Genomic DNA, 23,925 nt, shown 5'->3' with positions numbered 1-23,925 from the left:
ATTGAACTTAAATATACGAGCTTGATAAAAATGATCATTTTAGAAGAAAATTTCAGATGGCTTTTAGAGGCTTTTGCATCTGAACTCTTCATATATAAATCATGCTCTGTAAGACCAGGGACTTTTATAAGAAAGCAAATAAGGTCAATTCTAAACCTTTTGTCCCTTTCTTTGCTGCCGCTCTCTAATTCCTCACTCTCTATTTTTTTCAGTTGAGTTTGAGGGACAATGACCTCATCTCTCTACCCAAAGAGATCGGGGATCTGACTCAGCTGAAGGAACTTCACATTCAAGGAAACAGACTCACTGTACTGCCTCCTGAACTTGGTAAGACATGAACATGTCCATGTGCGTAACACATGTTGCTGGACCAACATCCTTTATTTATTCCTATTAACCAATCAAAGCCTGGCCTTAAAACTGGAGTGTAGTGGCTGTTGGATAGGAATGCAAACTAATTCACACCCTCCTCAACCAATAAAACATCCACACTTACACTTCCAGACACATCTGTGCATTAGGGTGACCACCATGCTGTACAGTCACGAAATTGTGAGCTTTGTCCTGCATCGTGGAAGACATAAACAGTGTCCCACATTTAAATTATGTCTTGTTTTTTCTTCCCTGAAATTACAATACCACAATGGGATAGTTTGTGGTATTGTACCCCCCCCCCCCCCCACAAAATCACATCTACTGTCCTGCAACAGAGCAATGACCAGGTGGTCAACCTCCTGTGCATTCTAATTGGCTACAGATTTGTCATCTCTTATGTGATTGGCTGGAAGCTGAGTTGGATCACACCTCAGAGTGGTACTGCTGGGGTCAACCCAGGTCGAACTGCTCTCTACCTGAGTGACTTCACTTCTGGAAAACCTCCACACACACACCGCAACTGCCCTTTTGACAGTAGTTTTTCCTCCTGGCTTGTTCCATTCCAACAGTTTAATTTATGATTCTAGTGTAGCGGTATTCCAGCATTATGTCAGCACTCACCTTAAGTGTCATATAAATGTCGTGTGAAGGGTAAGTAGACTAAGCGGCTTACAAGTTGGCAACTATTTTTTAAACATTTAAAGAATTGGCCATTGTCGGCTTGAATTTGTGAGGTGTGTGTGTTTGAAACAAGCTACAAATAGCAAAATTGATGCTAGCAACTGGATACCAACACCCTCAACCACTCACTAGCACCATGACTGAGAGTTAAAAAAATATTTTTGAGCAACAACACTTCAAAAACCACTCAACTCTTTTGCCAGTGCAAAGCAACACCCTCAACAACCCCACTAGCACAGGACTGAGAGTTCTGCACAGGCAAACAGCACTCAAATTGTCTTCAAATTTTTGTTTTATGACCTATGTAGTGTTTTAGCAATTGGCAGTTGTTTATTGCCATTCTAGGTGTGTGTGAACGCTCTGGTCAGCAGGTCTTTGTCCTGTGCACTCTGTAGGGGAGACTCTTCCCGTGTGTAGCTTATTAGGACCCCTCTGTCATGTCCCTGTAATCCCACTCCACAGACCAGCCTCGTTAAGATGTGTGTGTGTGTGTGTGTGAGAGGAGAGCACAGCTAACAAGGAGCAACCAAGCGCACATGCCAAGAGCAGGAAAGGAAAAGGAGAGGAGAAAAAGTGAGGGATGTGAACGAGAGTGTGCAAAGAGGACAGATAGACAGTCTTTACCATTCAGAACATCTCATGTGTAAAGATGCTTTACTGATGCTTTAAACTGTTTAAAATGTTGAAATGAAAAGAGGAAGAGGAGGGTGGAAATTGAACCTGGACCAGCAGACGTCTGCTCGACCAATGAGATCTGAAATAGTTGTGTATATAGGACTGTCGTCTAGGTTTTTTAGGTTCAGGGCTGATTTACACTAACGGTCTTGTCTGACTGAGTTTGTGAGGTGTGGCATTGTGTGTCGGGGCAACACTTGCTAATCAGAAACTATTTAATTAGCCCCCTTGTGAGCTGAGATGAGCCACATTAGCACTTTGACCTGTACTGTTCCATCGGCACACTGTGAACCGGTTCTTTACTGGTCTTGTGTCTTCACGTCTCATCTCGTCTCTTTTCTTCTCCTATCTTCTCTTCACTTCTGCTCCTCATTTGTCGTGTCTCTTCTTGTCTCATGCCTTTTCTAATTTTCTTGTTTTGTCTGGTCTCTTCTTTTCTTTCATCTCGTCTCGTCTCTTCTCCTCTGGTCTTGTCTCATCTAGTCTCCTCTCCTCTTGTCTCATTTCCTCCCCTTTCCGCTTTGTCTCATCTCTTCTTCTCTTGTCTCACCTCATTCCCCTTTTTTCTTGTCTCTTTCTCATAACTTCTCTCATGTTTGTCTTTTTTTTCTTCCCTCTCATCTAGTTTCATCTGGTCTCTTCTCTCTTATGCCACGTTTCTGTTTTTTAGGTTTTTTTTGTCTGGTGTCATGTTTTTTTATGGTCATGTCTTTTCATTTCTTGCTTTGTCTTGATTATTTTCTCTCATCTCATTTCATCGGGTCTCTTCTCTTCTCTCTTATGTCTCATTTCTTCTTGTTTTGACTCATTAGCTGTGTTCCATTCGACAGGGTCCCTATTCAGTGTTCACTGCTGTATACTCCCTGAGCACGGGATATCCATTGAAGTGGACTTCGCTGACAATAATCGCTCATTTGGAACTCCCTACATCATCATCATCATCACCATCAAAGAAAGGCAACGACCGGGTCGCACAGATTATGATATAACATAAATATTATAATATATTTTACTTTAAAATGCATCATATCAGTATCATATAATATACATATCCAAAACAAACATTATGTATCTAATAAATATAATTTAAACATGTTTATTACATGGACTACTTGTAAATTTAATTGACTATTGCAGCTATTATTTGAAATAAAAAATGACAGCGCTTCAGCTGCTTTTCAACATTTGCAACAAATGCAAACGTAAAATTCAATGGCATAACCATTCATAAATATTCTAGTTTGTATAGCAACAAAATATTTATGAATACTCAAAAACCATGCGTAAACTCCTCTATTGCAGAGCCGTTGAAAAACTCCATCGTTGGTTCAGACTAGTGATGCTATGCGCAATGACAGTTGGATTATATTCACTCTCCACTTCCTGTGAAGTGATGTATCGATGTTCCCTTATTCCCTATGCCGTTCGCAGTGCCCTCCGACCTGATCATGTTCGCTCCCATCGGATTGTAATCTCACTTAAGATGGCAGAGTACCCTGTGAAGTCCACTTCGCAGTCCACTTATGGTCGAATGGAACTCACCTATTTTTTTCTCTTTTCATTATATCCCATCTTGTATCGTCATTTTTTTTTTTTTGTCTTGTTTTTTTTTTATCTCATCTCATCTGATCTCTTCATGTTTTATCTCATATTGTGTCTTCCTTGAGTCTCTTTTCTCATCTCTTTCGTTTTCTTGTTGCTTTAAAAAAAATTTTTTTTGTCTGGTCAGGTCTTTTTATAATTTTTTCTTTCTTTACTCATCTTGTCTCTCCTCATTTTTCCATCACACCATCTTATTGCCTCTTATTGTCTTATCTCTTCGTGTATCTTTTCTTTTCTCGTCTCCTCTCCTTGTTTGATTTTTACCTTCTCTCTCACTTTCCCTTTTGGTAAATTTCTAATTCCTCCTCCTCCTCCTCCTCCTTTCTCTGTCTGTAGGTAACCTGGACCTGACAGGCCCAAAGCAGGTGTTTAAGGCTGAGAATAACTCCTGGGTGATTCCCATAGCAGACCAGTTCCAGTTGGGCATATCTCATGTCTTTGAGTACATCCGCTCAGAGACCTACAAGTAGTAAGTGAATCTCTCCATCCCTCTGTGCTGTCAAACATCCAGGAGCATGTGCAGTGAATCTGAGTGACACAGAAGAGATAGTATCTCAATGGTTAGGGATCCTAGCTGCTTGCACAAAGGTTGAAGGTTCGGTCCCTAAAACTAGTGACCGAGACTGATCATCTTGCCAACCTCCAGGTTTAAAAACTCTTCAACACCTGCATCATTCACTAAAGAGTCTTTGGGGTGTTTGCTTGACGTATTGCTCAGCCCGCAGTCAGATGTGCCAGTGTTCATTTCAATAGCCTAAAGGCCAGCGGGCGGCCCTGTTCAGCTTTTGATGCATCGGATGCTACAGCTCCAGTCTGTAAAACACGATGCTAGTCGTGGAACTCGTATTAGATCAAACGCACATCAGCAGACCTGATTTAGACAGACTCGATGGGTCTTTAACTAAGAGAAATGTCCTGAAATGTCTTGCTAAATGCAAAGTATAAATTTAGTCCCTCTATACAGGCCAGTTTTATTGTGGCACATATTTTTCTGGAACAACCCTTAGGATGGTGATGAAAGAGAGGAAAGGTGCAGTTCTCTTATTATTTCAGGATCTGATGATTTAATGCACAATCAAACTAATTAAAATGAAAGCTCGAGGCGTTACCCTAAAAGTCTTGTCGCTCTCTCTCTCTCTCTTTCGTTATCTCTCTCATTCCTCTTACATACTATTAAATATTCTACAAAAAATGATTTATTTGCATTAGGTTGAAACAGAGTGACTTTTTGCATCGGGTGACAATAGCATTGGCCATAAGGGAAAGTGGCCATACAGCGCAGCTTTTTGCTCTCAATAATCTAGTAGTGGAACCAAAAAAAATGTATGCAATTTTTATGTGGAGAAACATTTTTAGAATGTATTATTTTAATATTTATAAGTTATTATATATATTGTATATAATAGCAATAGCAACATATCTAGTGTGCATATATATTACATTTATAAAATATAAAATATATAAATGTATTAAAACTGAACATGCTAGTATATATTTTATATTAATATATATATTCAATTCAATGGGGCTTTATTGGCATGAAAGTTTTTGAAACAATGTTGCCAACGCATCATATATATATATGTATATGTATATGTGTGTGTGTGTATGTATATGTTTTTATAGTTACACTATAATATACACTGTTTCTATATTATATAAAAGTAAATGTAATTGCAGTATTTCAATCGTATGTTACTAAACAAATTTGGCTCAAACCTGACACAACCTGATGTAATCCCTTTGACCTGGGGGAAGGAAGTTTCCAGACTAATTGTAGTGTATCTTTCACGGCCCTGTTCCACTTACCAATCCCCCTGAACAGGAGAGGCAAATCCCCCTCTGTTTGATCATTTAGCTGTGCCGCTGTGCCGCTGTCTGGAGAGGACCGTCGTAACCCACTTACCGGAACTGATCTTCCCCTACGGGCACAGTCAGAACCACCACGCATCTCAGTGTGTGCTGACACCGTGACCGCGTGTGTGTGCACGTCTGCGTGATAATCAGATACCGCTGCTTGAAATGTTTTGAATAGTTTCGATATGTTGACTGCATATCATCCGTTCTAATGCACTTGTGTTTTGCAAAACTCAATATTCCGCATCGGACACTTTCTGTACGCTGCTTTGTATCGAAGTCCACAAGGTTTGAAGGTCACGTCGCTGAGAGCTGACATAGCAGATTCGGTTTGATAAATGGGAATTTTTGAGCGAATCAATGCAGTCTGGAGCTGTCATCCATTTTGTGTCAAGCAGTCGTCAAAACTGCCGTATGAGTTAGATATTTGAGTCCGATATCTGAGTCTAAGCAGTTTTGAGCACCATTTATCTTTCTGTAGTTATCTTTTGTACTTTGTTGTGCCATTTAGTCAGAATTACTCCTCAAGTTTTAGAGAGGAGATCTTGGAGAGAAGCGACATCCAGAAGGGTAGTGTAGCATTGTGGTGAAAGATCTGGGCAGGGAACCCAAAGGTTGCAGGTTTGAAGCCCACCAGGGTTGATCCATGAAGTGAACTATCATCATGTTTACCTAATGTATGTATCATTGGGAGTTTTTACATGGTCAAGTCAAGAAAAAGCATTAAAAACTAGGGGTGTAACGATACCCTCAAGTCACGATTCGATATCACGATACTGAACTCACGATACGATATTATTGCAATACTCCAAGACATATGGTAAAATGTTAACAAAAAATGTACTGTTGATTTAAAATGCATAATTTGGTATTACATTGGGGGGTGTAAATGAATAGGCTTGGACTTGGTGCTGGTAACCCAATGCACCAGACAATAGTGACACCAGAATTAAAATATTCATGATTCTGAAGCTGAAAATACAATTATTTTAAACAAACATGCTTGCACTCTGTCGCCGATTAGAAATATTTAAAATAATGTTGGCCACTTTTTACTGGTAACATAAGACATCTGGCATTATCAGGACCCACAAATATTCCCCCATTGCATTATTATACATTATATTCAACATTATATAGTAGTTTAATGTAGGACTGACTCTAAAACTTGAGACTCTAAAACAGAATTTTTTCTCACACAGTAATTTTCATTTTAGGTGAACTATATATTGTCACTATCCACGATACATATTTTTGCATTTTTATATTGTGACACGATATATTGTTACACCCCTATTAATTTTACTTGGGTAATGTGACACTTTTTGAGGAAAAATATCAGGTAGGATTTTATTCATTGGAAATTATATTATAATATACATATATGCCAAATGATAATTCCATTTTTTTTTTTTTAAATTTAATTTATTTTTTACAAATGTCATTATTTGCTATTATTATTGTAAATTAGTACAGTAACTATTAGTTAAACAGTTACTCAAAACAATGGCTAAATGGCTATTTCCCAGGTAAATGCGCAAAGAAAGTAAATCTGGTGAATTTTGTCATCATGTTGACTGGTCATGACTGTTGTTTAATGATGTCCTGAGCACAAATATCTTTTATAGGTTCTGGACTGAGGTTATGACTTATGAGGATTTTGACATAGAATGAAAGTGCACAAACATTAAGATGCTGTGTGTCTGTTTATGTGCCTTGCTTGCGAATGTGCTCGAGAGAGACAAGTAGGTTGTCTCACATTAGACAAGTGTTAACGGTGTGTAATTCTCAGTAGGTGTGTGTCCACGGTTCAACAGTTTCATTCTCACCTGCCTAGATGTCCTTCAGCTTGGAAATCACGATACTCACACCTCTGTCCCTCTCTCTTCGCCATTCCTCACCTCATCCAGTTTTCATTCCTGATGGACATTTTCTCATTTAAGATCACTGATCCAGTGTTTCGAAATACCAGTATGTTGAAACAGCAGAAGACAGACACATCCAGGCTTCTTTCATTTTTAATTGGCAGGGGCGTAACAATTTACCCTGGCATGCTCCATCTATTTTAAGTGGGTGAGCACAATACATCTATCCCATTTGGCCAATATTAATGTTTTTTTGTTCAGTATGTATCGACCAGTATTGTACATTTAGTATTGTCTTTTAATCTAATATGTAATATCATCAGAGAACCATTGAAACCAACATTTGGCATTGGCTCATTGGCGGGCTCAATGCTAAGAATTTTTTTTTAGGTTAAAAATGACACATTCTACGGAGACCCTAGAGGGACACGGGGATGGGGAAAAATATGATATGAGAGGAGAAAACACATTTCAATGCTTTTGAGTTCTATATAGTTGGGTAATTATATTGCATCAGGGAGCTGCTATCAATAACCAGCCACTGCAGCAAGCCTAACCATGTCCATTTAGGGCCTCCGTAAAATGCGTTATTCATTTTCTGCGCCTTTCTGAATTCGGAATTAGGCTTCGGACACATCCCTAGTATATATATATATATATATAAATGTGTGTATATAATAATACCAAAATTTGCTGTGCTTTTTGGCAAATCAGGTATACCTACTGAACAAATCCGGTAGAACTAGTGGGCAAACGTCACCACACTTACCGGTAATTTAATATTCATGAGCCAAGCTTATTTGCTAAGCCCGATTTTTCTTCCCAGATTCTCCCCTGGTTTTAGGATATTATTTTATAGTTTTGTTGTAAGCGATGTTCCATTTGATGGCCGTTAAGATCATGAGTCATGTTGCTTCTTGAGTGCTGACGTTTTGTCGAATATTCTAGTCATTTATCTTGAATTCACGCAGATGTCTGGAATTAAAACTGTTGACAGTTAGTCCTAACCCTCCTCTCGTTTCCTGCTCTTCTGTCAGTAGGTTTGGTCGTAGCATGAACAATATATCTGGAGTGGAGGAGGAGGGGGGTAACCTGTCATGCATATTTCATGGGGCGGCTTGTTAACCTGACAGAAGGATCTTATATCTGACTGACAGCATTGGGGAGACTCTTCGTGCTCATAATGCATTAACATATCGTAAAGCCGTCTTCCCACCATCTTTTATTCATCGCTAACTCTAAACGCTTGTTGACCGCGGTACAACCGCCACAGCTCTCTTCACAGCTGTCCAGGGCTGACTGATAAAACCAACCGCAATTAACTTCCCAGCGGCACAGACCCTGACATGCACACATATAGGAAGTCCCGCATCTATCTGCTCGTGGACCAGTGCTATGAGTCAGCGGGAAGGAAAGGTCGCAGATCAGGAATTGTTGCATGTGTGTTTTTGATAAAGAGATACAGAGACGCCTCATTCGGAGACAGATTGGGTCAAAAGCCACATTTTCAGTGTTTGACTGTAATTTAAATTTTCTTTAATATGATTTGTTATATTCATTCATTTTCTCTGACTGAAATAGCATATCATTCTATTATATAATGCAATATAATGACATAATTTAGTCAACAGTAATAACATTTTTTTTGGTCATTTCCAAAATGAATTGCAACAAACAAATGAAAGATTTGTCAACATAAACAAAACCACTAGAAACCGTTTGAGCATTGTGCTGAACTATTGGCTGCTTTATAGAAGTTTCATAATTTTTGACACTGACTAGCACTTAAATCCATTCACTTAATTGTTTGTACAATTGTAAGTTGTAATATAATGTTCAATTTTGCTATTGTTACAGCCGGCTCTAAGGCTGCAACAAAAAGGAGACCGGACGCGTCAATTGCTAGCAAAACATTTATTATCACAAGGGAAAACAGACATAAACATAGTATAAATGACGGACATGTGTCAAGGTCGGCCAGGACGCTTAGCGAAGCACAGAACAACCGAATCCATCCCCAAAGCCAACGCCGAAAAGCCGTCCTCACAAGCAGTCCCCACCGCGTTTCATACTGCATCTAACAAGTGTCAGGTGTGTTGGCCCCGCCCCCTCCAGACGGCACCTAAAAGCAAAACACACACAACCACACACACGCACATACGTACAGCCTAGGCTGAGACGTCACACACCCCCCCTTGAAAAATCCCAAATCCATAAAAAAAAAAACCCATAAGTCAAAACACATAAGACATTGAAGGTATACAACAACATTTCTAAAAACTTCTAACCTATAATTTAGGAAAATAAATTCGACCCACTAACCCTTCCAATCTCACCTACCCCACATCTTCATCCCCAGCAATCCGGATCCTGGAAGCAATTTTAAGGTGATAAATAGTAAAGCAGGGAGAAAAGGAAAAGTCAACAGCATCGTAGTCAACAGTTACATAGCCACGTCAAACGTACGCGACAACGCATCAGCCATGACATTATCAACCCCTCTAATGTGCTGAACCTTCAAATTATAAGGTTGCAGAAATAAAACCCACCGCATCAAACGCTGATTTGGACTTTGCAATGAATGCAGAAATGTCAAAGGATTATGATCCGAGTAAACCAGCACCTCTGCGCCTCCCCCCACATAGACGTCAAAATGCTGTAGGGCCCAGATCATAGCCAAAGCTTCCTTCTCGATCACTGAATAATTTCTCTGATGTACATTAAATTTCCGCGAAAAGAAGCAGACGGGGTGATCCATTCCATCTTGATCTGACTGCAACAAAACTGCCCCAGCTCCCACATGACTCGCATCAACCTGCAGTTTAAAAGGCTGATCGAATTTAGGTGCAGCGAGGACTGGGGCTGTTGTCAGCAACAATTTCACATTATCAAACGCTCTCTGACAATTAAAGGTCCATTCAAATTTTGTGGAACCTTTCAACATATCGGTCAAGGGGGAAACCACAGTGGAAAAATTAGGGCAAAAGCTACGATAATAGCCCACAAGTCCCAAAAACCGCATCAGCTCCTTTTTGGTCGATGGAGGAGGGAAACCCTCAACAGCTAAAATTTTAGCTTGAAGTGGACGTACCTTACCCTGTCCCACCTCTTTTCCCAAGTACTTCACTGTGGCCTGGGCAAATTCACATTTCAATAAATTGACTGTAAGGCATGCCCCAACCAGACGATCAAACAATGCCCGTAAATGCTGAAGGTGCTGCCTCCACGTTTCACTAAAAATAATAACATCATCCAGGTAAACCGCGCAACCCTCCAAACCCAGAATCACCCGATTCATTAACCTCTGGAAGGTTGCCGGCGCATTTCTCAACCCAAAACTCATAACAGAATATGAGTATAACCCTGAGGGTGTAATAAAAGCAGTTACCTCTCGGGCACGTGCAGTTAACGGCACCTGCCAGTACCCCTTCAGGAGGTCCAGCTTACTCACAAACTTAGATGCACCAACTTGGTCCACACAATCCTCCATACGAGGAAGAGGAAATGCATCGGGCTTAGTTATCTTATTCAACTTTCGATAATCAGTACAGAATCTTTGTGTACCATCTGCTTTTTTCACCAACAAGCAGGGCGATGCCCAACTAGAAAATGAATGTTGGGCTATGCCATTATCCAGCATATACTGAACCTCAGAATCCAATACTTTTCGTTTCTCAAGAGGAACCCGATAAAAACGCTGTCGTATTGGTAGCGCATCACCCACGTCCACATCATGATCTATCAGATGAGTGCGCGACGGCACATCTCCAAACAACCTAGGAAATTCAGCCACTAAACACATTAATTCGGATCTATGCCCATTCGACAGATGACTTAACACACTCTCCAAATTCCTAAGTGCTTCAGAATTTCGTAGACGAGGTAACAACTCACTATTCCCTGGTGCCCTCACATCCTCCCCAGTTAAAGGAGACTCCTCAAAGACGGTGACGGCAAATGAAACAGGGCTTATGTTTCCCTCAGGGCTACGGGAGAAATATGGTTTAAGCAGATTAGCATGACAAAGTTGATTTGATTTCTTACGATCAGGAGTAGCAATGATATAATCCTGTTCTGACACCCTCCGCAATACGGTATAAGGACCAGAAAATTTTGCACAAAACGTAGATCCTGGGTAAGGTAACAACACTAATACTTGATCGCCTGGACTAAAAACACGGCATTCAGTATGGCGATCAAACAATCTTTTCATTTTTATTTGCGCCTTCCCAAGACGTTCTCGCGCTTTCTGTCCTGCAAGAAACAGCCGCCTCCGGAACCCGCTCACATAGTCGGACAACTTTCTAGGCGGTTCCTTGCCCTTTAACTCATCTTGCAAAACTGCAAGTGGTCCCCGCACCGTATGACCAAACACCAATTCGTTTGGACTAAACCCCAAACTCTCTTGTGTCACCTCCCGAGCCGCTAGCATCAGCCAAGGCAGCCCATCCTCCCAGTCCCGGTTCAATTCAACACAGTACGCCCGCAATAGCGACTTCAGAGACTGATGAAAACGCTCCAATGCGCCTTGACTCTGCGGATGATATGCGCTAGACTGGTTGTGCTTCACCCCAAGCTGTTTCAGAACCTCTGCAAACATTCCAGACATAAAATTGGTCCCTCGATCGCTCTGAACAATCCTAGGTATTCCAAAAATAGAAATGAAATGAGTCAAGGCTTTAACCACAGCTTTAGTAGTGATCTTGCGCAAGGGATAGGCCGCGGGATAACGGGTTGTTTGACACATAACCGTCAACAAATACAAATTACCTGATTTCGACGGTGGCAATGGCCCAACACAGTCAATCATTATGTGTTCAAAAGGTTGACTTACTACCGGTATTGGACACAACGGCACCGGTTTTAACCACTGATTAGGTTTACCAACCATCTGGCAGGTGTGGCAGGTTTTAATAAATGTTGCTACATCTTTTTTAAGACGAGGCCAATAAAATTGCCGCAAAATTCGGTGATAAGTCTTGTTTACTCCCAAATGGCCTGCAACATCACCATGGGCAGCCCTCAATACCACCTCCTTAAATGGATCCGGCACCACCACCTGAATTAATGCCTCGCTGCCTGAATCCTCATTTTGATGACTCCACTTCCTCAATAGCAACTCCTCCTGAACAAAATAACCGTTTGCTACACTCTCCACCTCCTCAGGGGGCACCACAACAGCAAGCAAAGGTTGTAAAATAGGATCCTTTCCCTGTGCGACCACTAACTCACTCCGAGTAATAGAAGAAAAAACAGCTAACCCAGGTACCTCAACTTTTTGCACTTCAGCACAATCGGATGATAAAGTACGACTTATTGAACGTGTTACGGCACAAGACACAAACACCTCAGGGAAATCGCACCCCAATTCATCAGATTGCCCTTTCAATGGAGTAAACAAAACTACAGGTGGAGGAACAACATCCTTCCACACTCGCCCCCCTGCCAAATTATTTCCCAAAATTACCGAAACGCCATCAACAGGTAACGACGGACGCACTCCAATGGTTACCTCTCCCTCCACCAATTCAGATTTCAAATAAACTCTGTGCATAGGAACAGATAACGTCTGCAGCCCTATCCCCCTTATCAATACGTTCTTCTCCGCACTTGAGGCGTCAGAAAAAGGTAGGATCGAGTCTAAAATGAATGATTCTGATGACCCAGTATCTCTCAAAATTCGAATTGGTACTTTGTCAATACCATCCGTTAAAGACACAAAACCGTCAGTAATAAATGGAGCATAATTTACACGAGAATCGGTCTTTACCGTTTTTAATCCCATTATACAATCAGACAATACTGACGGTGGATTTACAGGACTAGATACTGTCTCTACCAATAAGGTGGGAGCAAAATTCATCTTTTTACCTCGTGATCTCAGTTTGCTTGCCAACACCGGACACTCATTTTTCCAGTGACCACTATTAAAGCAATAATGGCAAATATTATCATTACTCTTCCCTCGCACGGAATTAACCGACCTCTGAGTCGGAGGCACAACATCAAATCTTCGCGAGCGTTGCTGAGACAAATTCTCTCTATAGCCAACACTACCGCCGGCACCCCCATCAACCGATCCACTCCTATGAGTCAAGATAAATTCATCCGCCAGTACAGCGGCTTCAGCAACAGTACTGGGCTTATTTTCATTGATATACGTAGCAATATTGTCAGTAACGATGTTTCTAAACTGCTCCAACAGAATCAAATCTCGCAGTTCTTCAAAAGTACTCACGTTCGAAGCAGCGCACCACCGATCAAAATGTGCAGTCAACTCTCTACCCACTTCTACATGAGTCTGACGTTCCCCTCTCTTCCAATTCCTAAAACGCTGCCGATACGCCTCTGGAACCAATTCATACACTCTCAGAATAGTAGACTTAACCTTATCATAGTCTTTTCGATCTTCCACTGTAAGTGCCATATAGGCCTCCTGTGCTCTACCCGTAATGACACTTTGAAGCATCACTACTCGATCAGCTATAGGCCAATTACGTTCCTCCGCAATACTGTCAAACAATGAGAAAAAAACATCGGGATCACGCTCATTAAATTTGGGAAGTAATTTCAAATTCCCTACTACATCAAATGTACGCGGTACTCTCTCATGTAATTGTGCACCTTCAAATGGCATTTTACCTTCCCCGATTAATCTTAACCGTTCAACTTGTAAATCAAAATCCCTTGACAGCTTTTCAGATTCCAGCTGTTGAGAATGTTTAAGCTGCAACAATTCTATTTCACGTCGTTTAAGCAAATCGTCTATTTTTAACCTTTCCAATTCCAATTCGCGTTCGTTGACTACTTTAGCCATCTCTCGACTATGTATTTGCTGCATCTCAAGGATCTCTTTTTTCTGATCAAATGATAAACCTGAAAAAAGATCCACTAATTCTTTCGTCTCCCCTGTAATCTTTACACTATCTGAAATGGACAAAACTTTTCTCTCACTCAACTTGGCCTTCAAAATCATTTTCAACTCATTCTTTTTAACACGTTTATCTACATCTTCAATGCCATAATGTTCCACCAGCTCCCACAATTGTCCCTTAGCCAGCCCATTTAATAACCCCTCCGACGGAGCTTTAATAAAATCTTCAATTAACACCATATTTTCCGTTTCAGAATTTCCAATTCACACATTCATGGGCAACAAAAAAAAAAATTCTCTCAAATGGTCAAAACAGATGAGTATTCATTCATACGTTCCCCTTCCTCAACTACAACCAAATCCCCCCACTATCTTCCTTATCCTAATCTTCATGCAACTCCCCAGAGCCGAGCGCCTTTAAACACTAATATACCGCTGGTAGTGAAATAAGCAAATTTGCCCAATTCACAAACCACGGCAGTGTACTCAGCCCAGGAGTCTGCACAAAAATAACAAACTAAAACAACAAACCAACACTAAGTGTTGCTAAAGCCTAACAGGGGAAATGAAATCAATCTCATCTTATCATTTACCACACAAAGTCACTTACCCATAAAAGTGTGAAAAGAAGACTCTGTTGGATTCACGTCCGTCTCCCACAACATTTCCTCAAACAAAATCAAACAAAAAAAATCATAATCCACGTGATTAACGCATTCGCTTTAAATTTTCGGACGAGCCCCCATTTGTTACAGCCGGCTCTAAGGCTGCAACAAAAAGGAGACCGGACGCGTCAATTGCTAGCAAAACATTTATTATCACAAGGGAAAACAGACATAAACATAGTATAAATGACGGACATGTGTCAAGGTCGGCCAGGACGCTTAGCGAAGCACAGAACAACCGAATCCATCCCCAAAGCCAACGCCGAAAAGCCGTCCTCACAAGCAGTCCCCACCGCGTTTCATACTGCATCTAACAAGTGTCAGGTGTGTTGGCCCCGCCCCCTCCAGACGGCACCTAAAAGCAAAACACACACAACCACACACACGCACATACGTACAGCCTAGGCTGAGACGTCACACTATAGATTTATATTTTTTATAACAGTTTTATTTTAAGTACTTCAAATTCAACTTATTTTTTGTCAGTTAGTGGCCAAGGCAAAAAAAAATATATAATTTTAATTTAGCTTTTTTGTTTTTCATCTAAAATTTAATTTAATTTAGATTTAAAAAAATGTTAATGATAATAACTGATCTAAATGGGCTACATTTGTGAGCTTAAGTGTTTGTTATTGGTGGTGTTAAGCGCTTTTGGCTCTATAATAACTTGCAAAGCCTTGGGAGACAAACATTGGCTGTGACTGTGTGCCATCTTGAGACCATCCCAACAAACTGATTATGTGAATCAATTATTTAAACATTTTTCTTCTAAAAACATTGTTAGTGCATTAATATCTTGCAGAGTTATTTTTATCATCATATTTTTGTTCATCAATCAATCGTCTTATTGCTGATTAAAAAAAAATAAAGTGGTCATCTGACTTTTCGTCAGTAATTTTATTGATGAGATTAACTCTGCTGAGAGCGCTGATAATTTACTCCGAGTACAAACAGAGAACATGACAGCATAGTGCCAGTAATGTGATGTAAAAGATCAGTTTGCATAACAGGATTAAAGATGATATCAATACTGATATACTCTCGAGATGGACTGATTATGAGGGTCTGTATTAGTGAAACTGCAATAGAAATTCAAGTGGCTTCATGGTTTGTACAGTGACTTTTTAAATTTGTTTCTGTGCAAAGCTGTTGATGGGGACTGCGCTTAAAAATATTTTATGAAGACGTAAAGAATTTGTCAATTGTGTTTGTGAATAGTGATCCATATGACACACTCCAAGTGCCTTACAATTGGTTTGTGTGAGAAACAGACCAACATTTAAGCCATTATTCACTGAAATGTAGCTCTCAAATCTCAATTGCGGTTAGTTTGAATATGGAAGAAAGGTCGATTGGGAGTTCTGAACACTAATGCAATGAGTTTCTGTAAGTTAAATCCACTGTGCATGTTTCCACGGACACACTCGTTCCTTTCCATATTCTCTCTAATTATATTCATGCATTGCTGCTTCCTCAGGCCGAGCCCTGCTGCAAAAGAACTGACACCGGCTTTCCCATAATGCCCCTTCCCCTCCTGCAGTTTAAAGAAAAAAAAAAGTCCACGCTGACTCTTTTCCTGTGTTGTGTTTGTGAGTCCAAAATGACAAGTGAAACTGGGCTCATATGTGGATCTCTATGAAAAAGTTTCTTTTCAGATGAAACGGACACAAGGTGTGTTGCTCTTTATCTTCTGAATCTCTGGGTTTGTTTGATTGTGTCATTAACATGAGTTCCAGCAGCAGTTGTTTACCTGTAGATAGATCACGACTAGCTACTAGATATTAGCTAGATCTACGGCCGCTATTGGATGTTGAGTTGTGAATGCTCATTTCCCCCTTTTTTTACATTTAGATTACTATTGCCAGTGATTTTCCTCCATATCCTCTCTTTCTGTCTTGTCCTCCTTACATCCTTAAAAGTACATTTGCTCGCATACATTTCAATGACTATAATCTCTCATAATCCTGCTCTTCAGTTGCAGAAGTGTTGGAGGAGAGTAATTAACTAAAAGTGGAAAGAATCTGAGCAGTGTTGTTTTTTCTCTCGAAGGGTTTATTTATAAACCAAGAAACGCCTGATTGATGGTAGTGATTCGGTTTGTTCATTTAAATAATTGGAAAGTAGTTTTTGTGTGTGTGTGTGAATCAGTTTATTTCAATGGTTTATGTAAATGGCTTGGAAAGACTAGTTCATTTTAGTGAATTTGTTAGTGCGGTTTATGTTAATGAATTTAAAAAGCTGTCTTGTTTCGGTAAATTGGCTTGTTCAATTGGTTTATAAATGAATCAGAAAATCTGATTCATTGCAGTAAATAACATAACCCTCAACTTTCTAATACTGGTGTGTCAATTATGCACCGGGGCATGCATAATTAATGTATTTACACTGTTTTATCATTGATTTTGTTGTTAGGTTTAGCAACTTGCTGTTTTGTGACATCTGGAGTTAATTTTCTACTCAAAATGACACATTCATACTCAAAAATGATCCAATGAATGTTACTGTTATTGTGTATTGTGTACCAAGTATTGACATCTCTTTGTTGGGGTGGTACCACATTACTTCTATTATGTAGATATGTTGTATACACTCAAAAAAAAGAGAGATTTTATTCCAACTATTTATTTATTTATTTATGCAATTGAATTAATAGTAAAATTCCATCAAATTGAATAGAATAATACTTACGTATTTTAATAGAATGATTGAATAATCCTTAATCATTTATTCAAGTAATATACGTATTTATTATTCAATTTAATTTGGTAGAATTTTACTATTAATTCAATTACTTAAATCTTTTTAAAAAGTCTTACGAGTGTACGCAACATCTACTTATTTACTTGAAATAAGTATTGCAAAGTAAACTTAGTAGAAAGTAGAAATTACTCAACAAACTTTAACTGGCCAAGTTGAAGTTACTTATTTTCTTTAAGTGAATTTGAATTAATTCCATATGTAACATTTACCTACTTTACTTTGCATGGAAAAACTTGCAAAAGAAAAATTAAGTAAATTTTACTTTTTTTTTTTTTTTTAGTGCACAGTGAAGTTCATTTGATCCTCCTAATACGCTTTCATTGGGATGCCTATTAGAAACCAACAGTCCCGTGACTAACTGAAGAGATTAGTTCAGTCTGAGTGTGTGTGTGTGTTGCGCATAGTCTGTATTTGTGTTCTTCATCTCTTGGTTCTGGAGGTTTTAAAGGTTGAGAGCAGTTCCATCACTCCTCATTAGTCTGAACTCAGACAGGAACTCCTGCTAGAGTTTATCAATAAAAGGCCACGTTAACAGCCCAAACTCAGCACAGCCTTTCTGTTTACTGTTCACACCGGCTTAGTAACTCTCAGCCGAACAATGAATGTTTCATAAAACATTCATCTTGTAGATGATCTAATGTAGCATGACTGTACGTATACAAACCGGGTAGAGAAGGGGTGGTGAAGCCTGCTGTGATTGGCTGTCTCATGTCCTGTGCAGTAATGGGGTCGCTCGGTCCTGCAGATCTTGTTGATAATGGGGGCGTCAGGGGAGAGATCAGTTATGAGCCGCTCGTTCGCCATCCGTCTTCATTATTGTCATTTACTCTCATTTAGCTAGTGCATGGATTTCCGTTGGTCCTGTCAGTGTGGATAGTGTTTTATACTGAGATGAGTCTAGTGATTGTGTATTTGTGCTGAAAGAAGTTTAGCTGCAAGTTTCTTTATGTTAAACCGTAGTTATGGGTACAAGAAATGAGTGTGCCCGTGATGTGCTTCCTCATCCTTCTCTTTCTCTCTCTACATATTTTAAAAGTACTTTTTCTTGAACACTTTTCACACTTATCTCCCACAACCCTGCTCTTGTTGCAGAGTATCAGTGTTGGAGAGTAATTAAATAAATGTAGCTTAAATGAATCTGAAAGTGCGTGGATCGGGACAGTTTGTTAATTTAATTAATCAGAAAGTCTGATTTATTAGTGTATTGTTTTGTTTGAACTGATAATACGTAAATGAATCAGAAAAGTCTGATCAATTTTAGCAAATTGGTTCATTTGAGATTTAGGTCTGCATTGCTTTTATACTAAAATGTACAACAATTGTAAAATTTCACTTAAATCGTAGATCATTTAAATGCATATATAATTTATATATTACAATAAAATATACAAGTATACATAATATACACTGAACAAAATTATAAACGCAACACTTTTGTTTTTGCCCCCATTCTTCATGAGCTGAAGGACACCAAAAAAAAAAAAACGATGTTGATTGTGGCCTGTGAGATGTTGGTCCACTCCTCTTCAATGGCTGTGCGAACTTGCTGGATATTGGCAGGACCTGGAACATGCTGTCGTATACGCTGTCGGACCCCCCCAATAGAGTAAAACTGCACATTTTAGAGTGGCCTTTTATTGTGGCCAGCCTAAGGCACACCTGTGCAATAATCATGCTGTCTAATCAGCATCTGGAAATGCCACACCTGCGAGGAGGATGGATTATCACGGGAAAGGAGAAGTGCTCACTAACACAGATTTAGACACATTTTTGAACAATAATTGAGAGAAATAGGCCTTTTGTGATACAAAAAGTCTTATATCTTTGAGTTCAGCTCATGAAAAATAGGGGCAAAAAACAAAAGTGTTGCGTTTATAATTTTGTTCAGTGTAAGTGCATTATCTAGTGTGTGTGAAATTTTTGTATATAATGTGTATAAATTATATAATATATATCTTAAATGCATACATGCAAACACACACACACACACACATATATATATATATATATATATATATATATATATATATACACACAGAAATGTACGTATACGCATTCAGTCAGTCGTAAATAAATAAATAAAAAATATTATATTTGTTTTTTTTATTGACCTTACAATACTGATTAAACCATAAAAAAAATAAGAATGTTTTTTTGAATATTTTAAATATGAGGAAAAAAACTAAACTTGGTTAAGGTATTTATCTGACAAAATTATTTGGCAAAAAAGGCAAACTACAGCTACTGGTTTTATTGTACTTTGCAAAAGAAAAAAAAGGATAGAAAAACAAAAAGCATACATTCTCTTGTTTTTGCATGCGTTCATATTTTTTTGTATTACAGCCTGGCCTAAAAGTATTTCCACACAATTTGCCATGTTTCATTGTGTTATCACACACAAAAAAGCTGCAGGCGTGGCATTTAAAGCTCGGGTTCAAGCTATTTCAGTTTAGACCGTGTTTGCCACTGCTGTTTTGTAATCTTTGAGTTTGAGGCTTGTTTACCTGATCTCATTCTCTAATCTTAGATTTCGTGTAATGCAACGTCATTTACAAATGACCTCCAACCTCAATGACCGATCAATGATCCACAAGTCAGCCACACATTTATCATTAATTCATTCCCTCTCACCTATGACACACCTGAACATGCTTTGGGAGCCACTCTGTGAAAAACACCGTCTCTGACACACACACACGTACACACACACTTATGACTGGCCACCCTGACTCTGTTAGACACTCTTGACTGTAACTGAGATTAATTATCCCATGTGGAACTGGAACACTCGCAAGAAAAAGACAGTCTCTGGCTGCGTCTGGGAGCAGCTTCTGTAGATTTTGCTGTCCCGGTCCACTTTTAATTGGCTGTAAATGATGAGGAAAGCAGATAAATGGGGAATAAATCTGTATGTTTACTCCGTAGCCGCTCAGCACTGCAATGCTGCTGTGGTAACATGTTTTCTTAGACCAGGGCCAGATTTTCCCATCCTTACCGGACTACAGTTATGCTGTTATATGAAGATATAAAGAGTGAAATCACAGCTTTATATGACAGTTTCCCTTTTAAAGATGCAGTTGCAACATTAGCTTTGCATTTATCAGGCAATATCTTTGTTCTCTCTCCAGCTGATGCAACATGCTACAATACTCCTGCTATCATTCCCCCCTCTCTCTTTTTTTATCGGATACCAATATGTCATTATTGTCACAAATAAAAAGATTTGAATTGGTTTTAGATGCTGAGGAGTACTGGAAAGTTCAGTTATATGTAGCGAATTGGTTCGTTTCAATGGTTCATTTTTCATTTGAATCAGTACTCAAAAGTGTTCAGAGATCATTGCATTTTTTTTCTTTAATTTTGGGCATAAAATCATTTTTTTAATTGATTATGGCATAGAGAATGTACAGCTGGTCGTTTTCACGAAATGATTCGACAAACACAATGATTCAAAAAGAATCAAATGCATAGTGGACCGTTCATTATCAAAATTATTACATACTTTCCAGACCAAAAAAAAAAAGTATGTTATGTAAATCCGCAGAGTGAGACGAGACAAACCAGTAAAGATATGTAAGAAATCAGTGGCCTTGGTCAGTTAAAAAGTTTAACGGACAAAGTACAAAATCGACTGCAGAATGCAGTATTCCACAGAAGTGGTTTATCAATGTTTTTGATTTAGTTCATATAGATTACATTTATGTTGTCAGCCAACTCACATGATGACAGTAGAGTCATTTTTAATTGCTTTGGTAATCAGTTTGACCAGTTCATTCAAAATAATGATTTGTGAATCAGACATCGGTCATTTAAAAAGGCTTTGAGACGAGGTGAGTAGTTGACATTAGAGTTTGGTTGTCGGACAGGATTCTGATGCAGTCTTTGGTCAGTTGATGACAGCATTATGAAGCCTTCATGGGTTGATCTTTAGACATTGTGTTAGATGTGGTGGGAGTTCGTCTCAGCGTTGGCAGAGGGTCCGTCAAGCCTGCGGGACACTGACAGAGAGAGAACGGCTTTCAGATTCAGATCACACACCCCTGCATATCAGCCTCCTGTAAAACAGCCCAATTTAGCCCTGACACCAGCGCAAACATCTACGTGCATCTGTCAACACTGATTCCTTCAGTCCGCTCCAAAACGGCTCGCAGTCTACGCACATACACAACTTTCTTTCTTACATGGACGTATGAGCTCACTAATATGCTCTCGGCTTCTGCCTGTGCGATCACATCAAACATGAACCCTTTTAAAGTCACCTGATCTGACTTTAAATGACCTTGTCATTTGGTTCTGATAGTTACAAATGTTTAATTTAAAATACTTCATTAAATATTCAATTAAAATAAAATTTAAATATGTTTACATTGGAGACATGGCAACATGTTTAATGCACAGGGAGACATTGAACTAAGTCGCCACAAGTTTAATCAATTAAAATGGCAAAAAGAACAAAAATACATCTATTTCTGTTTTATGTGTGTGTGTACGTGTGCTGGTAAACCCTACATTATGGGGACAATTTTCTGTGATGAGTAGGGGGATAGAATATACAGTTTGTACAGTATAAATATCATTAAGTCTATTGAAAGTCCCCATAAAACATGATTTTTCCATTGGATGTGTGAGATATAAAGCTGTATTGGAGGTCTCTGATATTCTGGAACTCTGAGGGTCCGTAGGGGTTTGAGTAGCGCCTCCCTGCTGGGCTCTTGCCTCTGCGCCTGGCTGGGCAGAACGGGAACCTCCGGGTCCCAAGGGAAGAACCTCAGACAGGACTACGCAGGCGGACAGGCAGCTTGGAGCTTAAGAGAGTTACAAGGAGACCGAATGAACAAGAGAGACTGACTTGTTGATGAGAGGAGGGCTCACTGACAAGTCACAACTATAGAAGACAAAAACAGATCATGTACATACTTGATATGTACATACGTGTGGGGTGGGGGAGGGGGGAGCTGCTTTGCTCTGTTCTGGGATTGTGGTGTATTGGTTGAAGAATTAAGTTTGTAGGTTGTATGTTCATTGGGTCTCATTCATTCATAAATCCGACTGACAACTAGGCTATATATGGGCATCATATTATTTATGACACCAAACGAAGGATTTCAACGTCTTCTCAAAAGCGAATGATTGAAAAAGAAAAAAATTCTCAGATGCAGAAATCGAAGTTTCATTATCAGAAGTTCATTCAAAACACCACATTTTATTTTCAAGCGTAGGCTACATAGTAGGCCATCAGGTCCTAAAAAGCTTGGCAGCATATTACAGATGCAGTTAATGGAGTTTCATCTGTTAATCAAACAGTCCCAGAAGTAATAAGAAAAACCGTATGTAATTACTATATATATAATTTTTTTTCAAAATGCTGTGTAAATATGTACCCGATTAAGGTGAATTAAAATGCAGCCTTAGTTATTAATGAGCAAAACTTTCGGATGTTAAACTCACTATTTACGCGTGGCTGGGAGCAGGTGTAGATTTCTTTCGTACCAACTAACATTTGGAAAATACGAACATTTTAATGAATACGAAAATTTACGCCAGAACCACTTTACACACGATTTACACAAAAATTCGTTCTGCTCATGTTTCATGAATGAGACCCAATATGTGTAAAGAGCATTCAATGAGCTGTCACCAAAGAAATATTTCACCTAAAAATAAAAGTTCTGTAATTCTCGTGTAATTTCTTTCTTCTAGTAGTGCAAAATAAGATTTTGTGCAGAATGTCCTGGTTGCCTTTTTTTGTACAATGTAAGTAATTGAGGAAGAAAGTCACTGAGCTCCAAAAACACCATACAAATAGTTTATACGACTACTGCATACGTCTATACATTCAATTCCAAGTCTTCTGAAGCCATATGATCGCTTTGTGTTGAAAAAAAACAAACATTTTTGTTGCTGATGATGACCCTCGGTCGTAGCTCAGATGTATTGCGCCAGGTTTCATGTCAATGTCATTTGGTCATCACAACCACACTGGCATTCTTGTCCCTTCAAGACACTCAGTTTGACATTAAAGAATAAAGATGTAAACGTTGTTGTCTTTGTCATTGATATCTGAGCTATTATTTCCAGTTCTCCTTACCTCAGGAGTCTGTCCTAAGTATATGCTTAATAAGTATACTGTAGGGCACTTTGCATAAAAAAACTGCTGAATGACTGCTTACAGTAAGAATATTTAGCGATTTCCTCTTGCAATGTGATTAAAATGGTTTAAACGCTGAGCTTGGCTGAGAACGTCTGCTCTCTCTCCGCTCGGGCCGTGTGTGGTCCTTCGTAAATATTTGATATGAACTTTAGTCATGAATCTGAGCTGCCGCTTGACATTTCACTGCACTGCAATTAGAATTCAAACTCAAATAGTATTCTTAATTACATTTGGGAATGTCATAGTCATGGTCCAGATATGCTTGGTGTAGAGCCGCCAGCCCTGCAATCACCAGCCACTATGTCAACATCCAATCAGGGAGAAGTATTAATGAGGTAATGGAAGCAGTGGAACTGCTGTACAGACTTTATTTATATCACTTTCAATAGATAGCTTAAAATCAAGCAGCTTTACCGTAAT

General features: G+C 39.2%; 1 protein-coding gene across 3 annotated transcripts in view; it reads left to right on the top strand.

Moving 5' to 3' along the window:
- The window catches only part of rsu1 (Ras suppressor protein 1), a 37,045-nt gene that overhangs the window by 11,243 nt on the left and 1,877 nt on the right, over positions 1-23,925 (top strand). For all 3 annotated transcript variants that reach the window (XM_056249250.1, XM_056249252.1, XM_056249251.1), the window contains exons 7-8: positions 213-327; positions 3,670-3,802. In XM_056249250.1, the coding sequence (XP_056105225.1) occupies positions 213-327; positions 3,670-3,802 (248 nt within the window). The remainder of the gene's footprint in view (positions 1-212; positions 328-3,669; positions 3,803-23,925) is intronic.

The sequence above is a fragment of the Rhinichthys klamathensis genome, unplaced genomic scaffold (assembly GCF_029890125.1).
Source record: "Rhinichthys klamathensis goyatoka isolate OS25496 unplaced genomic scaffold, OSU_Roscu_1.1 h1tg000059l_1, whole genome shotgun sequence".
In the NCBI taxonomy this organism is placed as follows: domain Eukaryota; kingdom Metazoa; phylum Chordata; class Actinopteri; order Cypriniformes; family Leuciscidae; genus Rhinichthys; species Rhinichthys klamathensis.
The sequence above is the reverse complement of the archived record's forward strand: the minus strand, read 5'-3'. Positions and strand labels throughout refer to the sequence as shown.